General features: G+C 42.4%; 1 protein-coding gene across 3 annotated transcripts in view; it reads right to left on the bottom strand.

The window, feature by feature from the left end:
• Window positions 1–451: 451 nt before the first annotated feature.
• ACSL1 (acyl-CoA synthetase long chain family member 1) overlaps window positions 452–21,479 on the bottom strand; it is a 49,683-nt gene continuing 28,655 nt past the window's right edge. For 2 of the 3 annotated variants that reach the window (XM_065899789.1, XM_065899790.1), the window contains 14 exons: window positions 20,460–20,492; window positions 20,249–20,300; window positions 19,662–19,735; window positions 18,191–18,268; window positions 16,306–16,440; window positions 14,469–14,603; window positions 13,536–13,631; window positions 12,584–12,656; window positions 10,719–10,807; window positions 9,649–9,765; window positions 2,325–2,468; window positions 1,149–1,250; window positions 969–1,040; window positions 452–592 (listed from right to left, as the gene is read on the bottom strand). In XM_065899789.1, coding sequence (XP_065755861.1) covers window positions 452–592; window positions 969–1,040; window positions 1,149–1,250; window positions 2,325–2,468; window positions 9,649–9,765; window positions 10,719–10,807; window positions 12,584–12,656; window positions 13,536–13,631; window positions 14,469–14,603; window positions 16,306–16,440; window positions 18,191–18,268; window positions 19,662–19,735; window positions 20,249–20,300; window positions 20,460–20,492 — 1,341 coding nt within the window. The remainder of the gene's footprint in view (window positions 593–968; window positions 1,041–1,148; window positions 1,251–2,324; window positions 2,469–9,648; window positions 9,766–10,718; window positions 10,808–12,583; window positions 12,657–13,535; window positions 13,632–14,468; window positions 14,604–16,305; window positions 16,441–18,190; window positions 18,269–19,661; window positions 19,736–20,248; window positions 20,301–20,459; window positions 20,493–21,479) is intronic. The other variant, XM_065899791.1, reaches the window with a different exon arrangement.

Raw genomic sequence — 21,479 nt, 5'->3', positions numbered from 1 at the left:
AGCTGGGACAGTTCTTGTTTGTAAGGGACGGCTCCCTCCAGTGCACGGTACTCTTCAGAGCAGCAGACACCTGCAGAATTTGCAGCAAGTAGCAGACATCTCAGAAATAGCAAAGTCCTAACCACTTGGTTAGCAAAAAAGGGAGACAAGTTTTCACCCTCTTTTTAAACTGAGGAAGTCGTAAATAACTTAGCACATTTATAGTTTCCCCTTTACAATTATTTTAAGGCTCATTTTGGAAATTATGTATCACCGTGAACATGGTCTGCAATGCGACGTGACCATAAGGCAGTGTTCCACTCCCTCTAAGCTTCCTGTGATGAGAATCTGAACGCACGAGGCAGACAAAGACGCTCCTTCCCTACTTGCTGTTGTCAAAACTACCCACTGAGGCCACGGGCGGGAGAAGACCGCGGAGGCATGCGGCCTCTTCCCAACTTCCTTCCTCGCATTAGATTTTGATGGTGGAATAGAGTTCATCGATCTGTGACCTGAAATAATTCCGAAGCTCTGGCCTTTTAGCCTTCATCGTTGGGGTCAGAAGGCCGTTGTCGACAGAGAATAATTCAGGGTGGAGACTAATACCTTTGACCTGCAAAGAAACCAGGCAGTCAAAGGAGGAAAGGGGCATGGAGGCCACCTGAGTCTAAAAAGCACTTAAGCTTCCCAAGGGATAAAGACCCTTCTGGGCGACTCAAGCCAGCCTCTCAGGCCAGGTCCCACTGCACTGTCGCAACAAAGGGCAGTGGCCTGTTGTCAGTACAGAATCAGGACTGTGGCCTGACCTCCAGGAAGAGAATTCACACCCTTGGTTACAAAAATCCCCTCCCCTACCAAACCACTCCACTATCCCTTCCGCACAGATGTCTTTACGTCACCTCATCCTCTTCTATAATATATTCACAAAAAGCATCCTCCAGTCAAAACCCCGTTTTGCAGGAATTCATACACTTGGATGCAAGTCTTACCTGTTCAAATGGTTTTAGGCCAGCATCCTTCCCAAGTATCACCATGTCTTCCAGAACAGCTTTTTGGACACCCTAATAAGGCAAGAAAAGTAAGATCCTTACTCCCGTGGCGGGAGTCCCTGAACTTTGCACTTAATGCAAAGGGCGGGTCAGAAGTAGGCAACACACTTCGGAACCTACCTTGCTTCTGCACAGCTCTTCAAAGGAGCCTTCAAAGCCTCGCTTCCGGGCCCAGGGACCTAGCGTCTCAATGTCTGGTACCACAATTGCTATGAGAAATGCCTTTAACAGAGACAAGTAAGTTATTAACGGGCTTGATCCAGATGCTCTAAAACTGTGGTTCTTTATTATCTGCAGCCTGGGCCCCTGGGAGAATCTGATGGGAGTTACAGGTCCTCTTTTCAGAGCATGTTACCAGCCCCAGAGTCTGTGGGGCCCAGGTTAACTCCTGCCTCTGAAATATAGACAGCGTTGGGGATTTTGCAATAAATGTTTTAAAACCACCATTGGAAATCAAAACCTAATAAAACCCTAATTTTTACTTACTCATATATATTTTAAAAAATAAAACAGGGTCAAATAAGCAAACAAGGGGATAGATATCAGATAACTGCTTTATAAAAAGAGAAAATGTATGCAGATTCATTTAGAAGAAACTCTAATACCTCATTCTTTACAATTTAGAGACAACGAAACTGAATAAAAATTAGAGGCATGGGTATGATTCCAGGTCGAAGAAAAATAGGTTCACTTTCTTGTAAGAAAATATTCTTCCAAAATTATTTGAAAATTTCAAGATTTGTAGAAATATTAACCCTCAGGAAACCAGACACCCTTCTCTTCCTTCCCACCATCTGTCCAAAATTTTAGCAAATGATGTCTCATTGCAATACTGATGTTGGTTTTCGACTTTAAGATATGTTGGCTCACAACCACCATTTGCTCAAAAATGACGTAGGAGACATATCATAACAAGTTGGGTTTAATATGTTTGAAAATTCTAAAGTTTCTTATAACCTGTATATCAATATTTCCCCTCATAATTAAATTAGAAGCTTATTTTACCCACTCCCTTGGTATCCTTATCCAACTTCCCTTGGTAATATGAAATTAAAGAGAAAAAAACTTTTCTGGATAAGAATTGCCAAGAATAAGAGGTACAAATTTCCAGTTACAAAATAGATGAAAAAAGAAACGCCAAGCAGTAAAAACCAGTAATGTGTTGATAATATTCCAGCACCTCAGACATGAAAGTCAACTCACACCCATCACAAACTTCCCATCACACTGAAAGGCCCTGGACTTCTAGGCCCGGGCCATGCTGGCCACAGAATTCACGGCTGGGGCAGTGCGTACCTGCAAGCTCTCTCCGTGGACAAACACCTGAGCGACAGGTTCACTTCGCTGGTAGATGTTTTCAATCTTCTCCGGAGCTATGTACTCTCCTTGTGCCAGTTTAAAGATGTGCTTTTTCCTGTCGATGATCTTCAAGGTGCCATTCTGTTTGGAGGGTGGGGAGCGGCCTGTGAGCAGGTCCGGCAGCTGCTTTCCCCCCAGCAGCAGGCATTTTCTGTACACTATCATTTAATCCTAATAACCTCTGGCAGGCGTCAGCTGTTAACCCATTTTGCAGAGAGGCAAACTGAGGCTTAGAGAGATTATGTAACCTCCCTCAGGCCACTGAGCAGATAGAGAGACAGAGAAGGGACTTGGGAGCCCCCCTCACTCCCAGCCAACCAGAGCACCCGACTTGCTCCCTTCAGCTCAGCAAGTTTCACTTTGTCTCATATCTGAATCGGCCGCTCGATGGGGTAAAGGTCCTCGAGAGCTGAGATGCGCTCATCCTCCCACAGGGCTCTGCGCAGAGCAGGGGCTGCAGAGGCAGCAGCTCACTTCCCTCTGTCCCTGTTCCAGGGCGGGGGTAGGAGGGGGCTGTCAGCTGCCCCCATGATGACTGTGGGGATGCGAGAATCTCCAGACCAGACTCGCCAAATGCCAGTAGCTCCCACCTCCCCATCTCCCGTAAACAAAACCCCATCCCCACCCGAGGCCACTCTCTCGCTTCAGAGAGTCATCCACTGGAAAGTTCTCAGCCCACATCAGTTTTCCTCCGTTTCCAAAGGGAGCCGACTGAGGTCCAGGGAGATTATGAGATGTGCTCCTTAGAGCCATAGTCAGAATTAGAACGGATACTTCATCCCTCCTGAGTCTGGAAAGAGGGACTTAATTTATTTCTAAATAGCCTGGGTGGACTTGCCTGCTGGTCCAGTGGGTAAGATTCCAAGCTCACAGTATAGGGGGTCTGGGTTCAATCCCTGGTGGGGGAACTAAATCCTGTATGCATGCCAAAACTGAGAGTCCACATGCTGCAACTAAAGATCCCACATGTTGCAACTAAGACCCAGCGTAGCCAAAATAAATCAATAATAAATAAATAAATAAATATTAAGAAAAAGAAAAAAAAAGAACCACGGTGAAGTACCATAATGTCTATGAAAAAAATAAAGAGCTTGGGTACTCTGAAATTAATTGGGGGGGGTGTTCTTCAAAACAATAAAAATTTCGGAGTATAAAGCACCATAAAAGAGGGCAGACAGCAGAAGCAAGAAGAATACAATCCTGCAACTGGTGGAACAAAAACTACATTCACAGAAAGACAGACAAGATGAAAAGGCAGAGGGCTATGTATCAGATGAAGGAACAAGATAAAACCCCAGAAAAACAACTAAATGAAGTGGAGACAGGCAACCTTCCAGAAAAAGAATTCAGAATAATGATAGTGAAGATGATCCAGGACCTCGGAAAAAGAACGGAGGCAAAGACCAAGAAGATGCAAGAAATGTTTAACAAAGACCTAGAATAATTAAAGAACAAACACCTAGAAGAATTAAAGAACAAACAGAGATGAACAATACAATAACTGAAATGAAAAATACACTAGAAGGAATCAACAGCAGAATAACTGAGGCAGAAGAACAGATAAGTGACCTGGAAGACAGAATGGTGGAATTCACTGCTGTGGAACAGAATAAAGAAAAAAGAATGAAAAGAAATGAAGACAGCCTAAGAGACCTCTGGGACAACATTAAACGCAACAACATTTGCATTACAGGGGTCCCAGAAGGAGAAGAGAGAGAGAAAGGACCAGAGAAAATATTTGCAGAGATTATAGTCGAAAACTTCCTTAACATGGGAAAGGAAATAGCCACCCAAGTCCAGGAAGGGCAGCGAGTCCCATACGGGATAAACCCAAGGAGAAGCACGCCGAGACACATAGTAATCAAATTGGCAAAAATTAAAGACAAAGAAAAAAATTTGAAAGCAGCAAGGGAAAAACGACAAATAATATACAAGGGAACTCCCATAAGGTTAACAGCTGATTTCTCAGCAGAAACTCTACAAGCCGGAAGGGAGTGGCATGATATACTTAAAGTGATGAAAGGGAAGAACCTACAACCAAGATTACTCTACCTGGCAAGGATCTCACTGAGATTTGATGGAGGAATCAAAAGCTTTACAGACAAGCAAAAGCTAAGAGAATTCAGCATCACCAAACCAGCTCCAGAACAAATGTGAAAGAACGTCTCTAAGTAGGAAACACAAGAGGAGAAAAGGACCTACAAAAACAAACCCAAAACAATTAAAAAAATGGTCATAGGAACATACATATCGATAATAACCTTAAACGTGAATGGATTAAATGCTCCAACCAAAAGACTCAGGCTCGCTGAATGGATACAAAAACAAGACCAGTATATATGTTGTGTACAAGAGACCCACTTCAGACCTAGGGACACATACAGACTGAAAGTGAGGGGATGGAAAAAGATATTCCATGCAAATGGAAGTCAAAAGAAAGCTGGAGGGCTTCCCTGGTGGTGAAGTGGCTGAGAGTCGGCCTGCTGATGCAGGGGACACGGGTTCGTACCCCGGTCCGGGAAGATCCCACATGCCGCGGAGCGGCTAGGCCCGTGAGTCATGGCCACTGAGCCTGCGCGTCCGGAGCCTGTGCTCTGCAACGGGAGAGGCCACAACAGTGAGAGGCCCGCATACAACAACAAAAAAGAAAGCTGGAATAGCAATACTCATATCGGATAAAATAGACTTTAAAATAAAGAATGTTACCAAGAGACAAGGAAGGACACTACATAATGATCAAGGGATCAATCCAAGAAGAAGATATAACAACTATAAATATATAGCACTCAACATAGGAGCACCTCAATACATAAGGCAACTGCTAACAGCTGAAAAAGAGGAAATCGACAGTCACACAATAATAGTGGGGGACTTTGACACCTTACTTACACCAATGGACAGATCATTCAAAATGAAAATTAATAAGGAAACAAAAGCTTTAAATGACACAATAGACCAGATAGATTTAATTGATATTTATAGGACATTCCATCCAAAAACAGCAGATTACACTTTCTTCTCAAGTGCGCACGGAACATTCTCCAGGATAGATCACATCTTGGGTCACAAACCAAGCCTCAGTAAATTTAAGAAAACTGAAATCATATTAAGCACCTTTTCAGACCACAATGCTATGAGATTGGAAATGAATTACAGGGAAAAAAATGTAAAATACACAAACATATGGAGGCTAAACACTACATTACTAAATAACAAAGAGATCACTGAAGAAATCAAAGAGGAAATTAAAAAATACCTAGACACAAATGACAATGAAAACACGATCATCCAAAACCTATGGGATGCAGCAAAAGCAGTTCTAAGAGGGAAGTTTACAGCTATACTAGCCTACCTCAAGAAACAAGAAAAATCTCAAATAAACAATCTAACCTTACACCTAAAGGAACCAGAGAAAGAAGAACAAACAAAACCCAAAGTTAGCAGAAGGAAAGAAATCATAAAGATCAGAGCAGAAATAAATGAAATAGAAACAAAGAAAACAATAGCAAAGATCAATAAACTAAAAGCTGGTTCTTTGAGAAGATAAACAAAATTGATAAACCATTAGCCAGACACATCAAGAAAAAGAGGGAGAGGACTCAAATCAATAAAATTAGAAATGAAAAAGGAGAAGTTACAACAGACACTGCAGAAATACAAAGCATCCTAAGAGACTACTACAAGCAACTTTATGCCAATAAAATAGACAACCTGGAAGAAAATGGACAAATTCTTAGAAAGGTATAAGCTTCTAAGACTGAACCAGGAAGAAAAAGAAAATATGAACAGACCAATCACAAAGTAATGAAATTGAAACTGTGATTAAAAATTTTCCAAACAAAAGTCCAGGACCAGATGGCTTCACAGGTGAATTCTATCAAACATTTAGAGAAGAGCTAACACCCATCCTTCTCAAACTCTTCCAAAAAATTGCAGAGGAAGGAACACTCCCAAACTCATTCTATGGGGCCACCATCACCCTGATACCAAAACCAGACAAAAATAGTACAAAAAAAGAAAATTACAGACCAATATCACTGATGAATATAGATGCAAAAATCGTCAACAAAATACTAGCAAACAGAATCCAACAACACATTAAAAGGATCATACACCATGATCAAGTGGGATTTATCCCAGGGATGCAAGGATTCTTCAATATACGCAAATCAATCAATGTGATAAACCATATGAACAAGATGAAGAAGAAAAACCATATGATCATCTCAATCGACGCAGAAAAAGCTTTTGACAAAATTCAACACCCATTTATGATAAAAACTCTCCAGGAAGTGGGCATAGAGGGAACCTATCTCAACGTAATAAGGGCAATATACGACAAACCCACAGCAAACATCATTCTCAATGGTGAAAAACTGAAAGCATTTCCTCTAAGATCAGGAACAAGGCAAGGATGTCCACTCTCACCACTACTATTCAACATGGTTTTGGAAGTCCTAGCCACGGCAATCAGAGAATAAAAAGAAATAAAAGGAATACAAATTGGAAAAGGAGAAGTAAAACTGTGACTGTTTGCAGATGACATGATACTATACATAGAGAATCCTAAAGATGCCACCAGAAAACTACTAGAGCTAATCAATGAGTTTGGTAAAGCTGCAGGATACAAAATTAATGCACAGAAATCTCTTGTATTCCTATACACTAATGATGAAAAATATGAAAGAGAAATTAAGGAAACACTCCCATTTACCACTGCAACAAAGAGAATAAAATACCTAGGAATAAACCTACTTAGGGAGACAAAAGACCTGTATGCAGAAAACTATAAGACACTGATGAAAGAAATTAAAAATGGTACCAACAGATGGAGAGATATACCATGTTCTTGGACTGGAAGAATCAATATTGTGAAAATGACTATACTACCCAATCTACAGATTCAATGCAATCCCTGTCAAATTACCAATGGCATTTTTTACGGAACTAAAACAAAAATCTTAAAATTTGTATGGAGACACAAAAGACCCCGAATAGCCAAAGCAGTCTTGAGGGAAAAAAACGGAGCTGGAGGAATCAGACTCCCTGACTTCAGACTATACTACAAAGCTACAGTAATCAAGACAATATGGTACTGGCACAAAAACAGAAACACAGATCAATGGAACAAGATAGAAAGCCTAGAGGTAAACCCAGGCACCTATGGTCAACTAATCTATGACAAAGGAGCCAAGGATATACAATGGAGAAAAGACAGTCTCTTCAATAAGTGGTGCCAGGAAAACTGGACAGCTACCTGTAAAAGAATGAAATTAGAACACTCCCTAATACCATACACAAAAATACAACTCAAAATGGATTAGAGACCTAAATGTAAGATTGGACACTATAAAACTCTTAGAGGAAAACATAGGAAGAACACTCTTTGACATAAATCACAGCAAGATCTTTTTTGATCCACCTCCTAGAGTAATGGAAATAAAAACAAAAATAGACAAATGGGAGCTAATTAAACTTAAAAGCTTTTGCACAGCAAAGGAAACTATAAACAAGATGAAAAGACAACCCTCAGAATGGGAGAAAATATTTGCAAATGAATCAACGGACAAAGGATTAATCTCCAAAATATATAAATAGCTCATGCAGCTCAATGTTAAAAAAACAAACAACCCAATCCAAAAATGGGCAGAAGACCTAAATAGGCATTTCTCCAAAGAAGACATGCAGATGGCCAAGAGGCACATGAAAAGCTGCTCAACATCACTAATTATTAGAGAAATGCAAATCAAAACTACAATGAGGTATCACCTCATGCCGGTTAGAATGGGCATCATCAGAAAATCTACAAACAACAAATGCTGGAGAGGGTGTGGAGAAAAGGGAAGCCTCTTGCACTGTTGGTGGGAATGTAAACTGACACAGCCACTATGGAGAACAGTATGGAGCTTCCTTAAAAAACTAAAAATAGAATTACAATATGATCCAGCAATCCCACTACTGGGCATATACCCAGAGAAAACCATAATTCAAAAAGGCACATGCACCCCAATGTTCATTGCAGCACTGTTTACAATAGCCAGGTCATGGAAGCAACCTAAATGCCCATCGACAGATGAATGGATAAAGATGTGGCACATATATACAATGGAATACTACTCAGCCATAAAAAGGAACGAAATTGGGTCATTTGTTGAGATGTGGATGGACGTAGAGACTGTCATACAGAGTGAAGTAAGTCAGAAAGAGAAAAACAAATATCATATATTAATGCATATATGTGGAACCTAGAAAAATGGTACAGATGAACCGGTTTGCAGGGCAGAAATTAAGACACAGATGTAGAGAACAAACATAGGGACACCAAGGGGGGAAAGTGATGGTGGGGGGATGGTGGTGTGATGCATTGGGAGATTGGGATTGACATGTATACACTGATGTGTATAAAATTGATGACTAATAAGAACCTGCTCTATAAAAAAATACAATTAAAAAATTAAAAAAAAAAAGTTCTAAAACTAATGTTCCCTAAACCAATGGTCATCATGTTTTTCTCCTTTTTCAAACTGTCCAAGAACAGCAGAAATAAAGGGGAATTTCTAAGTAATCATTCCTCATAGGTGATAAATAAGTAAATAAATAAATAAAGCACCTGTAAGACTAGAACAATACAGAATAATAAAAATTACACTAGCCATTTGAGTGCTTGCAATTAAACACAGTAACAACTTTAAAAAGCAGTGGTGTCACCACAACAAGTAAAAGTGGTGAAACCTACAGGTCGGCTTTTTGCACAAGCATCTCACTCCAAAGACGGACTCCTTATTTCTCTATAGTAAACGGTTCTGAGGCTAAGTTCAAAGGGATGGCCTGATCCTCTAAGTACTTATCCTGTTTTTACTGAGATGACAATGTTAAGAAACATGTGTGCTCACAAATTTTCACCTGTCGTACATGCCTGGCAGCTTATGCAGTGCCCCCAGACCTTAACTAAGGCCTCAACATCAAGGCACAGCAGTGAAATGTGAAAAGCCAGACACAGTGTCTCTGGATTTCAAGCCAGAAGCAGCAACCGGAAAGGATGTCAAGCATCAAAACAAAACATATTTGCTGCCATTAAAGTGAAAATGCTACACGAGGATGCTAAGTATAAGCCTGTTTCCTGCAGAAGACAGAAGGGTCTACGCTCCACCACTCGGTAAGGAGAAAGGGGAGGGAAAGTTAGGGTGCCACTGCGACGTGGGGTTTTTTCTTCCCTATGGTGGAACAAAAGTGTCTGTGAACAGGGGAGGGGACCACTTACTGGTAACCACTTTCCAATGTCCCCTGTGTGCAACCAGCCGTCTTTATCCAGAGCTTCTGCTGTGTTTGTTGGGTCCTTTAAGTAGCCTTGAAATACATTAGCCCCTTTCACACACACCTGAGGGGAAAAGATCGGGAGGGAGGCGTGGGAGTTGGAAGAAGGTGGATGAAAGGTACAAACATCCAGTTATAAGATAAATAAGGACCAGGGGTGTCATGTACAGCATGGCGACTACAGTTAGCACAGCCATATGGAAGATTTTAAAGTTGTTAAGAGAGCAGATCTTAAAGAGTTCTCATCACAAGGGAAAAAAACACATTTCTTCTTTTTTTTGTATCTATATGAGAGGATGGATGTTTACTAAACTTGCTGCGGTGATCATTTCACAATATATGCGAGTCAAATCATGATGCTGTACACCTTAAACTCACACCGTGCTAGATGTCAATTATATCTCAACAAAACTGGAGGGGGAAAAAGATGATCTGTTAAGAGCACTGACTGGGGCTTCTCCAGAGAAAACTCGTGTGTGTGTGAGTGTGTGTGTGTGTGTGTGTGTGTGTGTGTGTGTCTCCCAGAGCTACCAGAGCCCCGCTGGCATCGTGGCAGCACCTCCAATCCCCCACTTCCCTTCCATAATGGCCTTGGCTGTAGTCAAGTTCCAGGGCTCACGCTCACCCTAGGCTCTGGATCAGAGCTTCTGGAAAATCCCAAGGGGGTGAAATCCCAAAGCAATTTGGCCTTCCTTCCTCTAGCCAGTAGCTCACTAACAGGCATGGAGGGCAATTAGCAGACAGGAAGCCGTGGCCCAGGACTTCAGGCCCTGGAGCCTCTGTACCCTCCTGGGCCCTCGGCCCCATCGTGGCTGGCGGCAGAAGGCAGGCATTAGAGCCCCCCCACCTCCCTACCCGCCCTGCGAGTTAGGCATAAATGTACCGTCAAAAAGAAGCCTGTGTGACTCAGGGTCACCAGCAACACCAAGCTCAGTGGCTTTACGTGCTGTGGTGCTGAGAGGTGGCTGGTTACTGGAGGAGCCCGCAGTGAGGGGGTGACTGCGGGATTTCACTCACCTCGCCCTCGCCCTTGGCAGCCATGTAATTCATTTCTTCCACATCGACAAGCTTTATAATGTTGCAAGGCATTGGGGCACCAACATGGCCTGTATATCAAATAAAAGATGAGCACTCCTACCGTGACTACCGATATCCTTAGGACAGATCACTTTTATCACAAACAAGCCCACTCACGATGAGAACAGAGGGTATAAACCTCTGGTTTCGGCAATCACAGCCTGTCTCCCCCTGGCAAATTACAGAGTTTATTCCTAGAAAAGAGACAAAAACAGTCCAATGTCTCCTAGGGAGCTTTCCCAAGTCTGATGCTCCAAATTATTTTTCAAAGTATAAATGATCTGGCTGCTCATTTTCAGGGTTTCTTTGAACACCTGGAAGCAGGTTTCCTGAAACTTTCACCTGGTTCCCATGATCTGAGGGCCCTGCTCTCCCTCATACAGAGGTCACGTCCCCGTTCTCTATAAGAACAGACCTTGACGGGTCAGATGGTTCTGACCAATACGGCCTTATTCCCTTGATTATAAACGAACATGTTTTACATGTAAGTTTATGAAGACAGGACAGCGATTCTTTTCACAGCTCACTTAACTCTCTTGCCAAACGGTGCTAGGACTGGGTTCTTTTCCCAAAACAAGAGTAACAGATATTAGATTTTTAAGAGTATCACAAGTCATTCTTCCTATGTTTTGATAATTTTAGCTTAAAGAAGTCACTATTCAAATTCTCTAGCCGGTAAGGCACCAGGAGTTAAAAATTAAACAAACAGGGACTTCCCTGGTGGCGCAGTGGTTAAGAATCCACCTGCCAATGCAGAGGACATGGGTTCGATCCCTGGTCCAGGAAGATTCCACATGCCGCGGAGCAACTAAGCCCGTGCGCCACAACTACTGAGTCCATGTGCCACCACTACTGAAGCTCATGCACCTAGAGCCCGTGCTCCACAACAAGAGAAGCCACCGCAGTGAGAAGCCTACGCACAGCAACGAAGAGTAGCCCCTACTCGCCACAACTAGAGAAAGCCCACATGCAGCAACGAAGACCCAACACAGCCAAAAATAAATAAATTCATTAAAAAAAAATTAAACACCATGAAAAAGGTTCACAGACTGTTAGTGCCAATCGCAGTGGAATTATGCTACTAGAAAGTGCTTGATACTAGAATCTATGTCATTAGATGCTCATATGTGTAAAACAGCAAACAAATCACAGAATTTATTTATCACAGTGTAGAATACACTGCCGGTGTGGGACAGGGGAAAGCATAGGAGTTTTGTGGTCAGACCTGGGTTGGAATCCTGGCTCCAAAATATAAAGCTGTGTAAATTCTTATACATTACTGACATGCTTTTTAGCCAACATGTCTAGAGAGGGCTTCTCTCACAGGGGTGCTGGGATGAAGCACATATAACATGCATCATAAACTCCTGAGGCAGAACCTCAGGCAGGACAGTTTGTCCTCCCCTGTTTTTTCCTTTTGGGACAAAGGACTTGTGTTTATTTCTGTATGGAGTCTCTGGAAATTTAATTAAAATTTACCAGCAAATAATTAGGCCCCAATCAATTCCTGGAAAGCTCTGTTGGGCCAAACATTCTGAACCTGGTATAAAGAACACCATCTCTAGATGTGACCTTCAGCATCTATGTAAGTCTCTGTTGCCACCTACCCAGGTTGGCAGGCATTGACAGTCGGAGCCTCAAAGTCACATCCCACTCTGCCACAGGGCCCCCTGGTTTCCAAGATTGTTGACCCCAAGGCCTAATCATCAGAGACACAGCACTTGTTTAAGTTGGTTTATTAACCCAATTCCAGTAATTCCAATGCCAAAAGTAAGATCCCGATAAGGAAAGTCCTGCCATCATACCTGCAGTCCAGTCCCCAGGCACAGTCAGGCAGCACCCGGCAGTGCACTCGGTCTGTCCATAGCCTTCGTAGAACTGGGTCACCAAGAGGTGGGACGGGAAGAGAGGGGGACAGTCACACCTCTGCTGGAAGTGCTCAGTAACTAAGTTCCTCTAGCTTGTTTGGTAACCTCAGCCCATACACTACAACACGCTTTATTACAGCACCCAACGTACTCACCCACGTAGGAGACAATGGCATTCACAGGTCACGCCGTGCACCACCTGCCCAGGGACTCACTCACTCCGTCGGCTCGGCTACTTATCACCCAGTCTCTGCTGGCTCCCTCCCCCCCTTAAGAAAGGGTCTCTGCATGCTTTGCAGGTCGCCTTATCACTTACTGCCAATCCCCATGCCCTCACACCTGATCTAAAGGTATCTTCTGTGCCTCACCCTAGAGGAAATTACCCAGTGGTGGACACAAATGCATAGTCTGCCTGCGGTAAAGGATATATACAGGCACACTTCATTTTATTCGCTCTGCACATACTGCATTTCTTACAAATTGAAGGTTTGTGGCAACGCTGCGTTGTCAGATGACGGCTAGCAATAAAGTATTTTTAAATTAAGATATACACATTGCTTTTTAGACATAATCCTATTGCACACTTAACAGACTACAGACTAGAGTAAACATTACTTTTATCTGCACCAGGAACCCAAAAAGTTCATGTGACTGGCTTTACTGCGATATTGGCTTTGTTGCAACATTGGCTTTATTGCAGTGGTCTGGAACTGAATCTGCTGTATCTCCGAGGTGTGCCTATACCCCTTTCTCCAAGCAACCTAGGAATAACATGATCTTCCAAACAACAATATGGCACACGGAGGAGAAGAAGAGTGCCTTTTGGAAAGCAGACTCCTGGGCAGGACTCGGTCCGAGACCAGGGGAGGTGCGGAGGGAGGCGCCTCACCTGGCAGCCCAGCGCGGCTCTCAGGAAGGTCAGCACTGTGGCAGACACGGGCGCTGCTCCTGTGATCATCAGCCGTACTTTTCCTCCCAGGCTCGACTTGCAAGGCAGGGAGAGGGGAGAGGGTGAGGGGCAAGTGACTGGAAGGTGGCGGGCTTCTCAAAGATTCCTTCTTGGAACCCCAATACTCTAACCCACCAGCTCCTTGTCTGCAGGCTGCACAGAACTCACTGTGCCCGACAACGCACAGGCACCCCAAGGGGGACACCTGACTGGAGTTTGGTTCCACCCGAAACCACTCCATTCACTCTCAACAGGTGTGGAAAATAAAGCAACACCTCTATACCTGCAGGTGTTTTAAGGAATTAGAACAAGAGTGTCATGGGTTTATGGCAAGCACCACCTTCTGGGGGACATAATATTATTCCGTATTCTTTATCACTCATGCCTAAAAAAATACCTCAAGAGTTCCAGAATGGTAAAACAAAATGGAGAATCAGAAAGGCTATGCTACCTGATTCCTTTTCTGCCCTGGATGGCTAAACACTGTTCAGATTTATCTTGGACACTGAGGTTTTGCTAATGGCTTTGTCCTTAGTTTTTAGAAATGTGCCAGAAATTCTCTCTCTCACCTTCTCTTTTAAAAACAGTCCTCACACAATATAGGGGTAGGGGATTAAGAGGTACAAACTATTAGGTATAAAATAAGCTACAAGGATGTATTCTACAACATGGGGAATATAGCCAATATTTTATAATAACTATAAATGGAGTATAATCTTTAGAAATTGTGAATTACTATATTGTACACCTGTAACTTATATAATATTATACATCAACTATACTTCAGTTGAAAAAAAAAAAAGAGTCCTCACAGAAAGTTTGAAACGCAAAGGCGCTTACATGACAAATAACCGTTGTGAGTCAATGTGCTACCTGTATTTTGTGGAAGATCAACTTATCCCACAGGCTGTTGTTTCTAATGATGCCACTGCGAAGCTCGGCTTCTTTCCTCCTGGAGGCAAAGTCCAACAGCCATCGCTTCAGCGTGGTGTTTGCCTGAGCAAAAATCTAATAAGTCAAGAAGCAAGAAGGTTTCACAATAAGTAGGATGGCGAGATACTAAGAAGTCAGATAATAACAAGTGTCGGTGAAAATGTAGAGAAATTGGAACCCTCATACACTGCTGGTGGGAATGTAAAATGGTGCAGCTCCTTTAGAAAACAGACCAGTGGTTCCTCAGTTAAACACAGAGTGACTGTACGACTAGCAATTCCGCTCCTAGGCACATACCCGAGAGAATGAAAACACATGTCCACACAGCCTCTTGCCCGTGAATGTTCACAGCAGCATTATTCATAATAGCCAAAAAGCAGAAACAACCCAAATGCCCATCAATGGATGGATGGATAAATAAAACGTGTTGAATCCATGCAGCGGAATATTATTTGGCCATTAAAAGGAATGAAGTATGGATGCATGCTATGACATGGATGGACCTTGAAAGCATACTAAGCAAAAGAAGCCAGCAACAAAAGAATACTGCATGATTCCATTCACATGAAAATCCAGAATAGGGGAATCTATAGATTCAGGAAGTAGATGAGTTTTTTGGGTGGTGGAGGGAGGTAGCAGGGTGGAGGATGATACCACATCCTTTTTGAGGTGATAAAAATGTTCTAAAATGGACTGTAATGGTGGTTGCAGAACTCTGTGAATGTACTAAAAACCTTTGAATCGCACACTTAATGGGTGAATTGCATGTAATGTGAATTATATCTCAATAAAGCTGTTTTACAATTTTTTAAAAAAGAACTATTAAGAAAATGAGAAGGTTGGCACTTCCCTGGTGGCGCAGTGGTTAAGAATCTGCCTGACCATGCAGGGGACACAGGTTCGATCCCTGGTCCGGAAGATTCCACATGCCGCAGAGCAACTAAGCCCATGCATCACAACTACTGAGCCTGCGCTTCAGAGCTCGCGTGCCACAACTACTGAACCCATGTGCCACAACTACTGAGCCTGCACACCACAGCTACTGAAGCCCGCGTGCCTAGAGCCCACGCTCTACAACAAGAGAAGCCACTGCAATGAGAAGCCCGCGCACCACAGCAAAGAGTAGCCCCCGCTCATCGCAACTAGAGAAAGCCCGTGGGCAGCAACGAAGACCCAACGCAGCCAAAAATAAATAAATTTTTTTTTAAAATGAGAAGGTTCTCTATAGATGACGAAAGCCATGTCTCAAAATAAAGAGTATTAGAATTGCCCAGTCCAAATTCATTCTAGAGACTGCTCACACCACACGGGGTCCTGCCCCAGCTGTGGGGTCCGTGCTCTAAAGGCTCACCATCTCCTCTCGGTCCCTGGCTTGGTTTAGTCACGTTTCTCAGGGTGGCTAAGTAAGTAATATTTTTCATGCAGTGGAGCTTTACAATATATAAAGCCTTTTCATATGATGTAATTAGCATCTTTATGAGATGGAAGAGGTAACAGTCCACTGTAAAGATGAGAAAACAGAGGCTCAAAGAGTTTATCATGAAAATAAAACAAGCTCCACCTCACACCTGTATTGTGCCTTCCAGTTGACAAGGTGTGTCCATAGGCACTTTCTCTTATAACCGTCACTCACAGCTCTGGGAGGTAAAAGCACTCAGCTTTATTAGCAGAGGGGTAAACTGCAGTCCCTCGAGAGAGTAACGGCAGCGGCCATGGTCACACATGGTCTTGGACTCAAGGTCTGGAGCTCTGCCCCTTCTCTTCGCTTGGCACTTACTCTGTCAAACATCCGGTTCAGCAGTCTGGGGACCACAGGGAAGACGGTGGGTTGAAGGGTCTTGAGATCATCCATAAGCAGCCTGATGTCTCCTTGGAAAAATCCTATTTTAGCTCCGTGACTCAGCATCAAAAACTAGAGAGGTAAATAGAAACATCCAACATGTCATCATTACAGCAGGCATTACACAACACACACAGACACACAAGGCTCCAGTGTTAGCATTTCAGACCAGCTTCCAGAAATCATAAAGTTCCTAAATGTCGGGAGCTTTTAAAACAATGTGCTTGTGTCCTCGTACAACACGGGCATGTGGCATCGCTCTCGATTATCCTGAAGATAAAAGGACTAGTAAGAAACCAGGGAACGTGGTTTTCAGTGATGATCAGAGGGGTTCTGCTATTTTAGCTTCAATAATAAATACCTGCCGAATGAATGACATGGTATTCGATAATCCAAGTATTTTTAGCCTTCCAGAAACTTTAGGTCTAACTTATTCTCATCAGAAAAACTTAGCTACTTGCCTTAGCTTTTTAAAGTCTCATCTCTTCTATCTGAATCTAACTAAAAAATTCTGAGTAGTCAGAATACGCTGCGGCTGAGGCACTAGGCCATCTGTACCGCAGCAGTTTGCATTCGGCTATAACCTAGTGCCTGAATTTTTTCCTGTCTGATGCAAGCTGCACTGGCAAGCCACAGGCACTTGACAAAGAGTCTGCCTGCTTTAAATTTTAAAAAGAAAGAGAGGTTCAAGAGATGATGCAACGGAAGTACAAACGGTCTCAGGCTTGAAAGCAGAAACAACTAGAAAGGTTCATTGTTTAAAAATTAAAGCTCGGAGGTTTCTGTTCAGTGTGGCCTGCCTCCTGGGCACACTTTGAAAACTAGTTCCACTGTCAACACGTCTGCAATCACTCTGTAAACTCACAAGGTCTCCTGAGGCGTGCAGGAGACACAAGTATCTGATGGAAGATCCTTGATCCTTTGGGGGAAGTGAATCCTACACAGGGCGGCAGCTAGTCAAAGGGCCAGGATTTTATCAGCTGCCCCTCACTCTCTAATACCTGCCCAGTACCTGCAACACAGCTGGTGCCCCATGAACATTCATTAAATGAGTGAGCAGTGCTCACTGTTTCTCCTATAAGCATACAATCCAAAACTGTCCAAGAAGGAAAAAAGATGGTTCTTGGTCAGTTTTTAAATTAGTCACACACTTGTGTATGAGGAGCTCAGACAGAGGTCAGCTGAAGGTCATCCCGCTTTGCCAAAGGCACTTGGAATATTGCTGAAAAAATGAATCTGGAGTCAACTTGTGCCTTATGAACAAGCACAGTCAAAAATAGAGACTTCTGGGACTTCCCTGGCAGTCCAGTAGTTAGGACTCCACACCTTCCACTGCAGAGAGCACGGGTTTGATCGCTGGTCGGGGTACTAAGATCCCAGAAGCCGTATGGCGTGGCCAAAAAAAAAAAAATAGAGACTTTTTACAGAACTGAAGCCTCACCAGCCTTTGTGGGATGGTATTCATAAAAATTCTACATTCACAGCTCATCTTTCTGAATTCATGTCCATATTTGTGTCCTTCAAAAGTCTGAGCTTCCAATTTTAAAATGAGTATTAAAGTTCAAGTATCTGGACCCCGAAAAAAAATTATACTCTTAAATAATTAGCTCAATTTCTAAAATGGGCCTGAGCAAAGAACTCTCTACGTAGAGGACAGTCTGCACACTCAAACTTATCTGCATGAACCACTCATGCATGTGTACAATGGTAAAAATGAAATGTCTGTGTCACTAGCATTCAAGACAAGTGCTTTCTGTAAAACACAACTTAGCAGAACACAACCAAACGCATGTGCACAAACAAAATAAAACTCAGTGCCTACCTCTACAACTTTCTCAAACATGTGGGCGAGAGGCAAGAAAGAGATCAAAGTATCATCTGAGGAAGGAACGAATGCACCCTGGAAAGCAAAGACACCAGACAGGCAGAAAAGCATTAGAATTTCCAGGAATTTTCCATTTTATTATTATAAATTACAAATTATTAATCTTAATATTAACATTAACTGTAAACATTTACTTCAATGATTCATGAATTTTAAGTTTTCTTTGAAGGTCAATAAGGAAATTAAAATTTCACTTGGTAAGGTACTAAATGTTGAACTCTGTTTAGAAAGTATATACGAAAAGGATTAAGAAAGTGTAAGTATAAGTGAAAGTGAGATCGAGCTTCTGCAGTCGCCAAAGGTGCCCATTCCCCGAAACCATTAAGCACAGGCTCCTACCACAAAAAGTAGACCGTATGGAGCCCTCCCAGAGACATGTAATTTGCAAAAGCAAATTATGTAAAAGTGTGCAAAGGATATGAGGGAAAGGCATTCATTATATTATTCAATAAGTACTTTTTTAAACGGCAAGTTTGAAATAGACCTTTGGCGTTACAGACTGAATTGTGACCATCCCCCTCCAAGTCATATGTTAAAGCCCTAGCCCCCAAAGTGACTGTATTTGGAGACAGGGAAGGTCATTAAGGTTAAATGAGGTCATGAGGGTGGGGCCCTGATCCAATAAGGCTGGTGTCCTTGTAAGAACAGGAAGAAACACCAGAAACCTCTCTCTTGTTCTCCGTATGCAAACAGAGGAGAGGTCGGGGGAGGGGTGGTGAGGGGCCTGCGGTCTACAAGCCAAGAAGGGAGCCTTCACCAGAACCAAACCTGCTGGCACCTCGATCATGGACTTCTACCCTCCAAAACTGTGAGAAAATACATGTCTGTTGTTTAAGCCATCCAGCCTGCGTTATTTTGTTGTGGCAGCCCAGGCAGACTAAGATACTTACAAAGCAAACTTTAAGATTATAGGAAGTAACTAAAGTTTGAGGCTTTAATCCTTCTTATAAAGTGGAAGCCAAATCAAATCAAGCATAATAAATAATAAAAACGATAATAATCAAAAAAACCTTCAGCAGCATTTAACATTTCTTTGTCAACTTAAAGAAATTAATTCTTTTCCATACTAAAATAGGAGATAAAAACAAGAGAGTCAGTTCTTCTCTGTCCTTTCCTGGAAACATTTAGAGAGCAGTATCCAAATAAAGTTTTACCATATAAAAGATGGAATAAATTCTATCTGTCAATTCATCCTAACGGTCACAGCAGGAGTTGGGGATTAGGTCCACAGTGAAAACTATTTGGGAGAAGGTGAACGTACGAAAGCTCAGGCCTTATCTATATTTCAGACAGTGTTTCAAATACAGCCCATGCCTAACATGATAGTGGGGCTTTTACCACCTTCATTCTTGAGGCCTGATGCCAACCAATGGATATGAAGAAAGATGACAGTATCCCCAAAGTTTACCTCTGTCATTTTAATAAATGCTGAACAATCGCTCACTACATTTCGATGGGTGATCAGTGCTCCTTTGGGGTTGCCTGTGAACACATATGAACAGAACAAAGTTAGAGGACAGAAACTCCATCCAAGAATGATGCACATGACAGAAACCCCATATCATTAGAGCCTCTGATGCCTGTAGTGTGAGGTACACCCATGAAAGCCACAAGTTAGTCACATTAAATTCCTGAGCCATCTGGAATCCTTTAAAATGAAACTTATTATCTTAAACCATCTTTACTAATATGGGCAAGTTTTAGAGGGTGTGTGTAGCAGTAAGAGAAGAAAATCCAGCAATTTTATTTCTGGAAACCATGGATACACTTTGTCCCAGGAAGATGGGTGATCCTACCTACTGTGACCTTTCATAAATGTTTGAGGACGTGCTCAGATTCTGGGAACGTCTTATAGCGCTACCGTAAGACAGGCTTGAACACTTCTGTCTCTTCTAGTTCTAGTCCATCTATAGCTCAAATAAGTCATCCACAAGAAGAGGCAGGGAATATACACTTCCAGATACCACTCAGAAACAATTCCTTTTCAAAACTGACCTGTAGTGCCACTTGTGAAGCAAACTATTGCAACATCTTCAGGTGCTGGAGGCTGCAGCATATTAAAAAAAAAAAAAAGCCAGTATAAATCAGAATAGAATAGAAAACTTTAAGTCATAAGATAATCACTCAAGATTTCTACTAGGCTCTGAGCTGATTAGACACGGAAGCTACACAGAGGCTGGGGCAGGGTCGCACATGGTGCACTCACCTTGGGCTTCCGTCTGTTGGCTCTTCCCAGGTCCTTAAAGAGAAGAGAAAAAAAAATCTTAAATGGAAACATTTTCTAAATGTAAAGAACAAAAGTCACATCAAGTCAGTTCAAGCTGACTTTTCTGTGGGATTCACTCCCAGCTGACTCAAAGACAGCACAGATTTCAAATTAAATAAACTACAGCAATTTTCATTAACCTGAACCCAAATACTTACCCATCGTTCTAAGAAGCCATTTTCTGGTTTTCTCTCTTATATAAAACTATATCGATGGCATTAGGACTGGACTTTGAAACAGGATTTATTCAGAAAACAGGAATCCAAGTCTTTTACACGTTCTTCTGGTTTCCACTCCCCTATCACAGCCTTTAACAAAGCCCGGCTCCACACCGTAATCAGAGAACCACAGCTGCTCTGTACCCTTGCAAAACCAGAGCTCAGCACAGATATGTGATCACCCCATTCTGCAGAACTGACATCTTCAATCTGGAGAGAGAAAATCAGTCTCTGCCGGACTTAACTGGTGGCCGTTCTGGAGAGGCTCAACTATCTGTACTCCCCACATGGAGCAGAGGAAGGATTGGGGCATCTCCGATTATAAAACAGGCCACGACAGAAGCTCTAAGATCGCTCGCGAATGGCTATGAAGGTTAAGAACGACAGATTCATTTCTGAGGTACGGCATTTCCCAAAGGCGGACTCCCAGGTACTACCAAGGGCTAATTCTGATGGTGTTACTTCATGAAGGTGTCTCCATGACCACTTTAATATCTATTAATTTTTTTAATGCACTATTAATATTCTTTTCCTATGAAAAATCGAACAGCTTGAGTGAGCATGCCTAGAAATAAATGGAAATTAGATGGGTGGGCTCAGGGCTCAGTGAGTTTCTACCCAGCATACAGTTTTAAATCCTAATCACACTTTAAATTATATATATAACAGACCACTAATTAAAAACAGGAACATTGACATCCAAATAGAAGTCAGCTAAGAGTTAAAGTAACGATAATTCCAC

This window comes from Phocoena phocoena, chromosome 21, assembly GCF_963924675.1.
Source record: "Phocoena phocoena chromosome 21, mPhoPho1.1, whole genome shotgun sequence".
NCBI lineage: Eukaryota > Metazoa > Chordata > Mammalia > Artiodactyla > Phocoenidae > Phocoena > Phocoena phocoena.
This window is presented reverse-complemented; position numbering and strand designations above follow the sequence as displayed.